Source organism: Felis catus, chromosome A3 (assembly GCF_018350175.1).
Source record: "Felis catus isolate Fca126 chromosome A3, F.catus_Fca126_mat1.0, whole genome shotgun sequence".
Taxonomy (NCBI): domain Eukaryota; kingdom Metazoa; phylum Chordata; class Mammalia; order Carnivora; family Felidae; genus Felis; species Felis catus.
This window is the reverse complement of record NC_058370.1, coordinates 33,736,258-33,747,230: the sequence shown is the minus strand read 5'-3', so window position 1 is coordinate 33,747,230 and position 10,973 is coordinate 33,736,258. Positions and strand designations below refer to the sequence as shown.

Sequence of the window (10,973 nt, the reverse complement as noted above, 5' to 3'; positions counted from 1 at the left end):
TTGGTGGCTAAGTCAGTTAAGCGTCAACTCTTAATTTTGGCTCAGGTCATGATCTTGCAGTTCGTGAGTCCAAGCCCCATGTCAGACTCTGCACTGACAGTGCATAGCCTACTTGGGATTCCCTGTCTTCCTCTCCCTCTCTCAAAAGAAGTAAATATTTAAAAAAGAAAACTTATGGGCGCCTGGGTGGCGCAGTCGGTTAAGCGTCTGACTTCAGCCAGGTCACGATCTCGCGGTCCGTGAGTTCGAGCCCCGCGTCAGGCTCTGGGCTGATGGTTCAGAGCCTGGAGCCTGTTTCCGATTCTGTGTCTCCCTCTCTCTCTGCCCCTCCCCCGTTCATGCTCTGTCTCTCTCTGTCCCAAAAATAAATAAACGTTGAAAAAAAAATTAAAAAAAATAAAAAAGAAAACATAATTTAATATTTCCTTGAGAGATTTCATGTTGTTGGGATTATTCATTTTTGAATTATTTCTATTCTGGCACTCCTCTGATAACAGATCACTTATGTGCTTTGTGGTGCATACACAGGGAGAAATGAGGCACCCCGACCTCTGACTGCCAGTGATTTGTGAAAATGCTGATTGGCTCATGTGACATCCTCTACCTGATGTGTCTGTTTCACAGCCCAGATGGTTGGCAAAACAATTTGCAAACCCTCTGTCAAGGCTTTTGTGACATCTGGAGATATGCTGATGTTTGATGTCTTAATCCAATCCATCAAAGACCTTGTGGAGAAAACCACGTGTCTGTACTATTGTCCACATAGAATTCAAATACACAGCACTTGCTGCAAAATAATCTGGCAGACTCAGGAGTAAGGAAGAAGAAAAAAAATTGGTGGCTCCAAAGTGACCCTAAACCCACTATGTACCTTGTTCTAACATTGCTCAGCTACCCAGAGGCTTGCTGCTAGTCTTCTAGAAACACAAAACAACCCTTTAATGGCTCTATGAAAATGATTTATATGCAGTAGAGGAATATCACAATACCAGTTCTGTGGTCAAAGAGAAGCAAATTGTTAACCTTGGTACTTTGGGTTTGGTTTGTCAATTATGTAAAGATGCTCCCAACAGTGTACTTGGCCCTCGAATATTAAACACCTGGCAATCTGCCACATCCTGTGTAGCTGAGGTCTTTCTTTTGATTTGAAAAGCAGCATCATAGTTGGGTTTCCACTTAAGTGACTTTCAGCTGCTTTGAAATTGCCTGAAGTTGAATGAAAATATGTTTTACCAGGTGTTTTCCAAGCAAGGTTGGTTAGAAATCTGCCAGAGCACTTGGGAACTGGTTTGTTAATACGTGTAATCGTGACTGGGCTCACCGATCTCTGAAAACAAATGATAAAGATAGAAAGACATAGTAAATCTACAATAAGAAGCCACTTTACTTCTTTATATTTTTATAAGAACGTGTTAAACGTCTATCCAAGGCTCGAAAAAAGCAAAAACATATTAATTTAACTAAACTTTGCCAAATAATGGAAGACTAGGAAGGAAGTACTAACTCTAGTACTGTTTATGCAAGAATAAAATTAACAGGGAGCACCTTCTTGCCTGGGCTCATGCATGAGGCAGCCTGACAAAGTTGAAGAAATTGATAGGAGGCTTGACTCCTAGTTCTCAGAGATAGAGATTCATAGAGCATCTCATTAAGTAGAGATGTTCTCATGATGAACACCTGTGGAAGTGAGGAAGAGAAGCAGGATTGGACATGGAGAACACCATGTCTCAGTGAAGCAGGACATGCCAAGACCAGAACCCCAGTGTGATCAGTCTTTGGGTATAGGCTGCTCTGGAAGGAGGCACAATCTTGGACAAGCTGTGTATTCCGCTGAAGCAGTCCCCAAGGAGGGTTGGCAGTGGATGCCATCTTCTTACAGCATTTCCAACAAATGGAGGGATAAATACTTCATTCCTGAAGGGGGATTTGGACATCACACCGCTGTATGACCTCACCATTCTACTTTTTTCTTACAACCTAATTTTCTAATCCATAGGTGTTAGTTCTGCCACCTCCTATCTCAAAGCATTGAACAATGATCAAAAGTGCTGATAGATAACTTTTTCTTTTCAATAAAATTATAGTTACTTCATATTAATTGGGTATTCATATGCACGTTGAACTCAGCAAATAGACAAAGGATTAGGAACGCTTTGGTGAGCAAAACAAAGTCCCTGTCCTCTTGGAGCTTACACACTCATTCATGACTCATCCAATTAAGTGAAGCTATTTTTGGCTTCCTAATACTTGGTCAATATAATGTAGTAGTTAGCCAATGATCAACCAAGATATCTTAAATACCTTGCTTCTATGTCTTCCACTCCTTGTCAAGGGGCTGTGTGTGTGAAAGCCCACCTTCAAAATTCAGGAAATTTACAAGACTGTTTTTGGTTTCACTTCCGATGATGAAATGCCTCAAGGTCTGCAAGAGGTGAACGAATGAGGTTTGTACTTTCCCATGTTTTTGTGGCATGCACATAGCACCCTATACATGTGAGAGGGTGCTTTTAGATCCCTGGGAATATGTTGGAGCCTTTCGAAGTGCCTTCTGGTCCTGCAGTTCTCCAGGACTCCTTTTTAAAATTTTGTCTAGGATCTAACATTCCCTAACTCAAATCACACCTTTAGGCATCTGCAAACTAACTGAAAGATTGCTATTGTTTATACCAGTCGCCTAGGGGTGAGGCTTTTTTATTTTATTTTTTTGTAAGGTGAGCTCTGAATCAAATCAAATAGCTATACAAACATGAAAATGAGAGATTTTCTAGGGAGCTACCAGTTTGGACGAAATAATTGAGATGTTCTAAGCATGAGGCTTTTAATAGAATTCCAAAAGGGCTAGCCGTCTTTCAGCCATGAGGCTGCTGCTCTTTCATGGCTACAGTGCCACTGCGCTGATAAGGGAGAGTAGGATGGCTGGAATAGCCTGAAGTTTAAATGCCATACAGTCTACTGTCTGTCTTAGGTATGTCAGTCATTTCTCTTGGACAAGCACTTTTTAGTTTGTTCAGTGGGTTGGGCTAATTTCAAGAGTTCTGAAATTACTGGTTTTAATTGCTTTGCCAGTATTTTCATTGTTTTTGTAGGAGTGCAGTTTCATGGGCATCCTCACTCCACCATTCCATAAATCTATATATTCCTGGGTTCTTAAACTTCATGATGATATGCATTAGTGTGACCTTTAAAACATTTTTTTAATTTTTAATTTTTATTTTTTAAATAATTTATTTAATTTATATCCAAGTTAGTTAGCATGCAGCGCCTTTTAATTATCCCTTTATTGTCCTGGGCTTTTCCAATTCAGAAATGCATGTATTTTACCATTGGCAATATTTCTCATGTGATTTTTAAAATAATTTCTTCCCTTTTCCCTTTTTTGTCCATCTGAAATGCCTATTTCCCATATTAATTTTCAGACCTTTTATTATTTCTCTATTTTTCCTTTTATCCTTCTTCTATTGTCTCAGATATCTCCTTGATATTATCTTCTCAATCTGTTTTGGAATTTTTATTTTGATGCTCATATTTTTAATTTCTAAAAATCATTCTCTATTATTTTAAAAATAGCATACTGTTTTGTTTTGCAAATACAATATTTTTTTTCACTGTTGCTAACCAATTAGCATTTCTCATGAAGTTTTGCTTGATGTTTTCTGGAGTGTTTTTTTTTTTTTTTTTCCTGCTCATTTTCATCTTTCCTGTATGTTGGGAGCATATTTCATAGTAAGAGTGAGGCACTAAAACGTATTGGCCACTCTATATGCTTTGGTGGGGCTTTGGATGGGATTTACATTAGGGTGATTGTTTGGGTTGTGAGTAGGACATTTAATTGGGTGATTCACATGGTAGTATGCAAGCAGTATTTTTTTTTTTTTATTGGGAACACTAAGTTCTGTCAGAAAAAAAAAATTATCACTTGAATGGGGGCTGGAAATCTGGTCTCTGGCATTCTGTGTATAGACTTTGAGTGAATAACTTTCTTTTATTTTTTTAATCCCATGTCTTGCCCCTTTTGTATACTTCAACCATATTTGGTACCTGTGAATGCCATGCTTTTCTGGGGTTCTTGAGGAAAATGATCCCTACCACTATCCCTCACCTGTCTCCTTTATAGTGACCCAAGTCTTCATTTTTCTGCATCTTTAAACATCATTTCCATCTTCCATCTGCTTTTCTGCCTTTCAAAACTGTTGAAATATTTTGTCTGCTAATGAAGACTCTCTCCTCCGCAATCTCTTTTGTCCTTGATTTAAGCATTTTATACCTTACCCTTATTCTGGTAGGCCTCTAAAAGAAGTCCCACTAAAAACAAGAAGAAATGAATAATCTTTTAAAAATATTTGAAGAATAATACATAAATAATTTTTAGATGGATGTCTTATACATTTGACTTTATAATCAAATCTTTGGGCTGTTTTCCATATAATTTCCATAATCATCATTAACAATTCTTAAATTCCAGCATGGGAGCAGCTTTTTTTTTTTTAATTTTTTTTTCAACGTTTATTTATTTTTGGGACAGAGAGAGACAGAGCATGAACGGGGGAGGGGCAGAGAGAGAGGGAGACACAGAATCGGAAACAGGCTCCAGGCTCTGAACCATCAGCCCAGAGCCTGACGCGGGGCTCGAACTCACGGACCGCGAGATCGTGACCTGGCTGAAGTCAGACGCTTAACCGACTGCGCCACCCAGGCGCCCCTGGGAGCAGCTTTTGAATTTGGGTATGAGAATATTTCACAAATGTAGTTGGTCATATTAAGCAATTTTGAAATTAAAATTGTCAGTTAAGTTATAGCATGTAAAGTGTACACATCATAAACTCAATGTTTACTTATGCATGTGTCCACTTTACTACCTAGGGTAAGATACAGAACATTTCAGAATTGCAGAAGGCTTTTTTATGCCTCCTTTCAGTCAAAGACAACTACTTTTCTGAATTTTATGGCTATCAATTAGTTTTGTTTGCTCTTGAACTTCATATAAATGGAACCATAGAGTATGAACTCTTTATGTCTGGCTTATTTGAGTATTGCATCTATGAGAGTCATCATGTTGTTACATGGTACACTTTTTTTTTTGAGTTTATTTATTTTGGGACAGAGAGAGAGAGCAAGGGAGGGGCAGAGAGAGAGGGAGAGAGAGAATCCCAAGCAGGCTCTGTGCCATCAGCGCAGAACCCAATGCAGGGCTTCATTCCACAAGCTGTGAGATCATGACCTGAGCTGAGATCAAAAGTTGAATGCATAACCTACTGAAGCCACCCAGGTGCCTCTACACTTTTTAAATTGTTTTTTTAATACTTTATTGTATAGATATGTCATCATTTATTCTATTGTTGATGAACTGTTTTCAGTCTTTTTTCTATTATGAATAAAGCCGATATGAACATCCACATATAATTCTTTAAAAAATTATTTTATAAAAGCATTGGTGCATACCTAGCCAACCAGCAAAAATCAAAAACCTAAAAAGGGATAAATGGATTTGATACCTTGATACCAAGACCTATAATTGTCACATGAGGGATTTAGTGTGATGTCCCTCACCTGGTATGAAGGCCAGAGATGTTGGGAGTTTTCAAAAAATTAGAAGAAAGTTGTTTGCTAAGGAATGAGAAAAACATCATGAATTAGATAAGTATTTTGAATTATTGCCTTTTTGCTAATCAAGGTGCAGTTACACAATTCTCTTTCTGTGATGCCTAGCTGCTCACATTTTCAAGTGAATTGGGTGAAACAAACCAGATACTTCATGAAATTGATTATAATCTGTGGTATTTACAAGGGTTACAGTTTCACCTAAGTACTGCATAAGTGGTTTGTTTAAACATCTCAGTTATATTTTATGAGCTGGATTTCTTCTATAATTGGGAGGGAAATGAAGCCATTAAGACTTACTCTTTGGCACTGTCACCACTATTTCCATTAGTTTGTCAAATTAAAGATTATATAATGCTATTAAAAACAGCTGTTTGTATTAAACCAACTTCTCTAAAATGTAAACAAATGAGCTTTATTTCTTTTGCCTAAAACTGGCAGATCAACATATTCATGTAAGACTTTGGTTCTCAAGGTGTGGTCCCATATTAAAAGCATCAGTTTCAGTGTCACTTGGGGATTGTTGAAGATGCAGATTCTTGGGCTTCACCCCATACCTACTGAATCAGAAACTTTGCGGTTGAGACCCAGTAATCTGTATTTTAACATGTTCTCCAGGTGATTCAGATGTACTCTGAAGCTTGAACCGTAGCTTAATACATGGGTTTTTAATCCTGGCCATGCATTAGGGTCACCAATGTGATTTCAGAGAATACTGATCCCTGAGTCCCACCTCCAGAATTCCTATTTAAATAGGCCAAGGTAGTATGGGCTTTGGGATTTTTTTAAATGCCCTGAGGTGATTCTAATGTGTGGCCAAAGTTGAGAACTATTTGTTTAACGGGATCAAAAGAAATAGCATCCTAGGCTTGCTAATTGTTGGTCACTGGATGGAGTAAGACCTGGAAGCTATCACTTGCATTTTGAGATAAGTCTTGGATAATGTTCCTGTCTTCATCTGAGTCCAACTCAGAAAATTAAGTACTACCAGAAAGCAAATGGACTATTGAGTGTTAGAAATGACTCCTTTTTTCCCATTTAGCAGAAAATCCTTCATTTAAGAAAAATACAAGTAGCTCATTCAGTGGTATACATGACAGGATATTATAAAGTAAGCCTCTTGATTAGAGAACTTCAGTCAGAAAGAGGTATCAATTCTAGATCCGTCCTAGGTATAGAGAATCTGGAGAGAGTGTTACTCAGGTTTGTACTTTTGCATCTGGTTCTTTAAAGTGAAGCAATACTGTAGGCCCCTATTATCTTCAGATTCCTCATTTAAACCAAGACTCAACCAATAACTCTAGTTTCCTTTGTGTTAGAATGTTTTACTTTTCCCTGGCTATAAGAGAGATTTTTTGGTGGGAAACGGTGGGTGGGGGTGGAGACCCACCGATACCTTAAAAATCAAGATGTGGAGGAAGGCCTGTTTTCTGCTAATGGGTTAGAGCTAGAGTCACAAAATGTTCAGTTTACACATTTGTGAATTCTCTAATTACAAGCTATCTGAATGAAAGGGGAAATTTGCTGAAGTTGCTTAACTAATTCTTACCTTGATAACACCTCTGTTATTCGGGTGAAAAGAAGGGACTGAAGCCAAGAAAGGGTTGTAAACAGGTGTGATGGAAGGCATGTTTCTGTAATTTATATGAATTTTATTGAGAATTGTAGTGTGTTGAGATAGTCTTGGAACATCCTTACCATTCCTGGGAAGCCACAAACAAAACATCCTACTAAGATTTTGCAAGCAAGAGTAGTCCGGCATCTCTATCACAACAGCAATACAATTTCCTAAGACTCTAAAGGTCAGACTAGTTAACCTTTCTCTCCCTTTAAAGTCCCCATTCCCAGTGGTCATGAGTAACTCTAATAAGGCTCTGAGTGGTGTAGGTTGATGAGGGAAAAGAAATGCCACTTTGCAAGGTATCTCTAGTCTTCTGTGTATATTGGAGAACTAGTCTGGATCTTGATCAAGATGACCCAATGGCAAATGCCTTGATGATTTCTCTTTCCAGGCTGGGTATTTGTTAATTTAATATGAATTTCTAAGGAGACAAAACAGCTGTCTTCATCAGTTCTCTCTATTGGGAGTCAGCCATTAGTTACCTAAGTAAGGGTTTTTCTTTAGCCAGAGACACTTATAGGCATTTGATGAACATTTATAGGTTATATAAACATGAAAATCGTGATGACTACATTATTTACATAAACAGGTATTGGCTGCCTAAGCGTATGCCAAATTTCAAAGGTATAAATCCTTATTCTTGAGTTGTTTAGTGGAGATGGTATAGAAATCTAGAAATTATGCTGTTATACTAGGATTCTTCAAATGTGGGTTGACCCTGAGCCAGAAAAATATGACCATAAACCTAGCTAGATACAACTGAATTCATGTAGAACTCCTCTTGGACTCCCCAAGAAATGGGCTTTCATTTTACTCCCTGTCCAAGCTTTCAAGGATTGTAACTTCTGGGTTTTACAAGAGTCTCTCACAGTAAAGATGTTCTGACTCAGTATAGAAGTTGATATGGTTAAAGCAAGCCAGACATGTTTTCCATCAGCATGTAGAAAATGTTATTCCCAAGTGACCTCAGATTGTAAATATTTGTAGGATTTCCTGGAAATGAGCAAATTTGGAAGAAGATATTCTAGGTGGCACAGCTCAGCTGCTGAATTGTTGGCTGCATTTGTGATATAGTGGGAGCTGAGCAGGAGGCCTGGCTTTCTCTCATATGAGTTCCAGCAGGAGGGTGGTTGATTCAGGCCTTATTTTTTTAAATTAATTAATTTATTTGTGAGAGAGAGCATGCATGTGAGAGAGTGAAAGAGCACATGCTTAAGCAGGGGAGGGGCAGAGAGGGAGAGGGAGAATCCCAAGGAAGCTCTGCACCATCAGCGTGGTGCCCAATGGTGGGGCTTGAACTCACAAACTGTGAGGTCGTGACCTGAGCCAAAATCAAGAGTTAAACAGTTAACCAACAGATCATGATCTGAGCAGACATCAAGATTTGGACACTTAACCAACTGAGCTATCCAGGCACCCCAACCAAGTCCTTATTTTTAATTCTGATTGGGTAATGTATCCTCTGGATAGTTTCACTGCTAGGTGAAAGTACCTCAGAGGGAAAACCCAACCATTTTTCTGACCAACTTCGCCAGACCTACTAACATTAATGTTGTAAGACTCTGGATGCAATTTATTTTAAATGAGGAAAGTCCTGATATTTTAACACACAGTTCTCATTCTTTCCAGACATTGTCAGCATAGAAAAACATGGATACTGGGAATGCTTGTTTCTTTCTTCTTACCAGCAGCTGGGTGGTCCAGCCCAGACCATTTGTTAAACATTATTGGAGACGATTAAGTGAGGATAAACACTTCTTGGCAGGAACAGGAATCAGGTATAGGAGCTGCTGTATCCTGTGGGTGAAAATGGAAATTTATATCTTGCTTTAAAGTAGCCTGTTTGTGATGATACCTTGAAGAAGACAAGGTTCTTCTCTCAGATGATGAGGCATTCTGAAAAATAATGCCTCTCCTCTGGTTTCATTTATTATTTTTTGCCCCAGATTTTTGTCAGTTGAGGCAATTGGGACACGTGCCTCTGGGTGGAATATATATCTTTTACTTCTTATGATACAACAGAATGTGGAACCCTGAGCCCCTCAGTCAGAAGTTCTGGCTTCTGGTCCCTGTTCTGGGATGGACCGTTCGTGTCTTTCCATGTTATGTCTCCTCCACAAGTGAAGGTAGTCAGTGACTCTTCTCAGTCTCTCATTAATATAATGTACATGAAGGTAACACTTGAAGTAGTGGCCACTCTTTGAAGAAAGATTGTATGTAAACATCAGATAATAAATAAGAATGATAAAAACGTCAAGCATCTGAATGTGGGCAAAAGTAATTTAGGATGAAACCACATCTATAGGTATTTCTTAAATGCTGGTTCCTGAGCTATATTTATCTTAGATGAATCTAATCCAGTCTAATACCACACATATGCAGTGAATTCTGGAAGTCAGGGGTGGGGGCTAGAGGGAGTAGGGGGAATGGAGGTGTCAGGGAGTGGCTTTTTATGCTTCCTATGGGGGTTGAGTGGTAGCAAAAAAACTGATCATGGCATTTGCCCTTCTCTAATGAGAACTGACTAAATGGGATCCTGCACATGTTAGAGACTATGTATATTGTTGTGTTTATTATAGCATTATAATTATTTGTGGACATGCTTTTATTTTCAACTATCAATTCAGAGAGTTTAAGGTATGTGTCTTATTCATCATAGTATATATAGAATAGATCTATTCTGGCATCTCACCAAATATCTGGTCTATAGTAGGGGCCTGATAAATGAAAAATAATGTTGCCTTCTATTTAAGAGCCCAAACTCTTTGTTAGGTGCATTTCTAAACAATTTCACATGTGATTGCACATGTAATCCCCACTATAGCCACAGACATACCCCATTAGCATTAGGCAATGTGGATAAAAAAGAGAGGTTATTGGGAAAATGTTACAGAGAAGTAGTGAGGTATACATAATCCTCAGACTCTCTCCACCCAGAGCCCAATGGTTCTGTAGAGAGGAACCTTGTCTCCAAAGTGTTCTGCATCAGTGGTTCTTAGGCTAGCATCAGGACTACTTGAAAACTTGTTATAAATGCAAATTAGGAACCATAGCCAGTCCCTAAGGACTTGGAAGTTCTAGGGGTAGGACCCAGAAATTTGCATTTTATCAAGTCCTCCAATGGGTTCAGTGCACGTTGAAATTTCAAAATCATAACTCTACATAATTTTGGTGAGAATAGGGTTGGGGAGAACATGCAAGGAATGTCTGTGGGATTAAAAACCAATAGAAACTCCCTCATTGGTGAAGTGGCCTTGTTAGAAGTGGGTAGGATGGGGGCTGGTTCTAGTATCAGCCTGTTGTTCTACTGAGATAACTCAGAGCCACTGAACCAGCTCTCCGGTGAGCTAGCCAAAAAGGGAGGGGAAGAGAGTCACCACAGCTATCCACATCCATCCCTCATCAGATGTATCCTACCCTCCTTGCTCTATAGATGTGGAAAATAAAGCACAGATGGAATGCCTACCTTGCCTTAAGGCACCCTGTTGAGGGGTGGTGAAATCCTGACTCAAACCCACAGTCTCACTCTAGGTCCATGGTTCTCAAACTTGGTGGGTAGCAGAATCACCTAGGGCACTAGATAAATAGAAGAGGCCAGGCCCTAGCTTACTTCAAGGAGCCTGGTCCTCTGTGGTCCCAATAGCTCTCCAAGTGGTTTTGGTACACCCCACATTTTATGAGGCACTGTTGTAGAGGATTAGTACTCAACCCTTACTAGAGAACATTTAAGAAACACACTTGCTCAGGCTATACC

The 10,973-nt window shown here is 39.0% G+C and overlaps 1 protein-coding gene and 1 long non-coding RNA gene across 2 annotated transcripts; both read right to left on the bottom strand.

The window, feature by feature from the left end:
- Positions 1–439: 439 nt before the first annotated feature.
- On the bottom strand, positions 440–2,292 carry LOC123384361. Its single transcript, XM_045053867.1, has 2 exons — positions 1,546–2,292; positions 440–1,327 (listed from the first exon to the last, which is right to left on the bottom strand). The coding sequence occupies exons 1-2, from the start codon at positions 1,867–1,869 to the stop codon at positions 1,019–1,021; spliced, it is 633 nt and encodes a 210-aa protein (XP_044909802.1). The 5' UTR covers positions 1,870–2,292; the 3' UTR covers positions 440–1,018.
- A 147-nt stretch (positions 2,293–2,439) lies between these two features.
- LOC123384362 lies at positions 2,440–9,235 on the bottom strand. The gene is made up of 4 exons (XR_006595354.1): positions 8,905–9,235; positions 7,148–7,301; positions 5,548–5,604; positions 2,440–4,302 (listed from the first exon to the last, which is right to left on the bottom strand). It is a non-coding gene; the product is annotated as an uncharacterized LOC123384362 (long non-coding RNA).
- Positions 9,236–10,973: the final 1,738 nt, after the last annotated feature.

What these genes read in the sequence shown, in the direction of transcription:
- LOC123384361 (XM_045053867.1), bottom strand. Translation starts at nt 1,869, where the DNA reads ATGGCATCCACTGCCAACCCTCCTTGGGGACTGCTTCAGCGGAATACA. An exon ending in GCATGAGCCCAGGCAAGAAG is followed by an intron (nt 1,328 to 1,545) that starts GTGCTCCCTGTT and finishes ATTTGTTTTCAG; the next exon opens with AGATCGGTGAGCCCAGTCAC.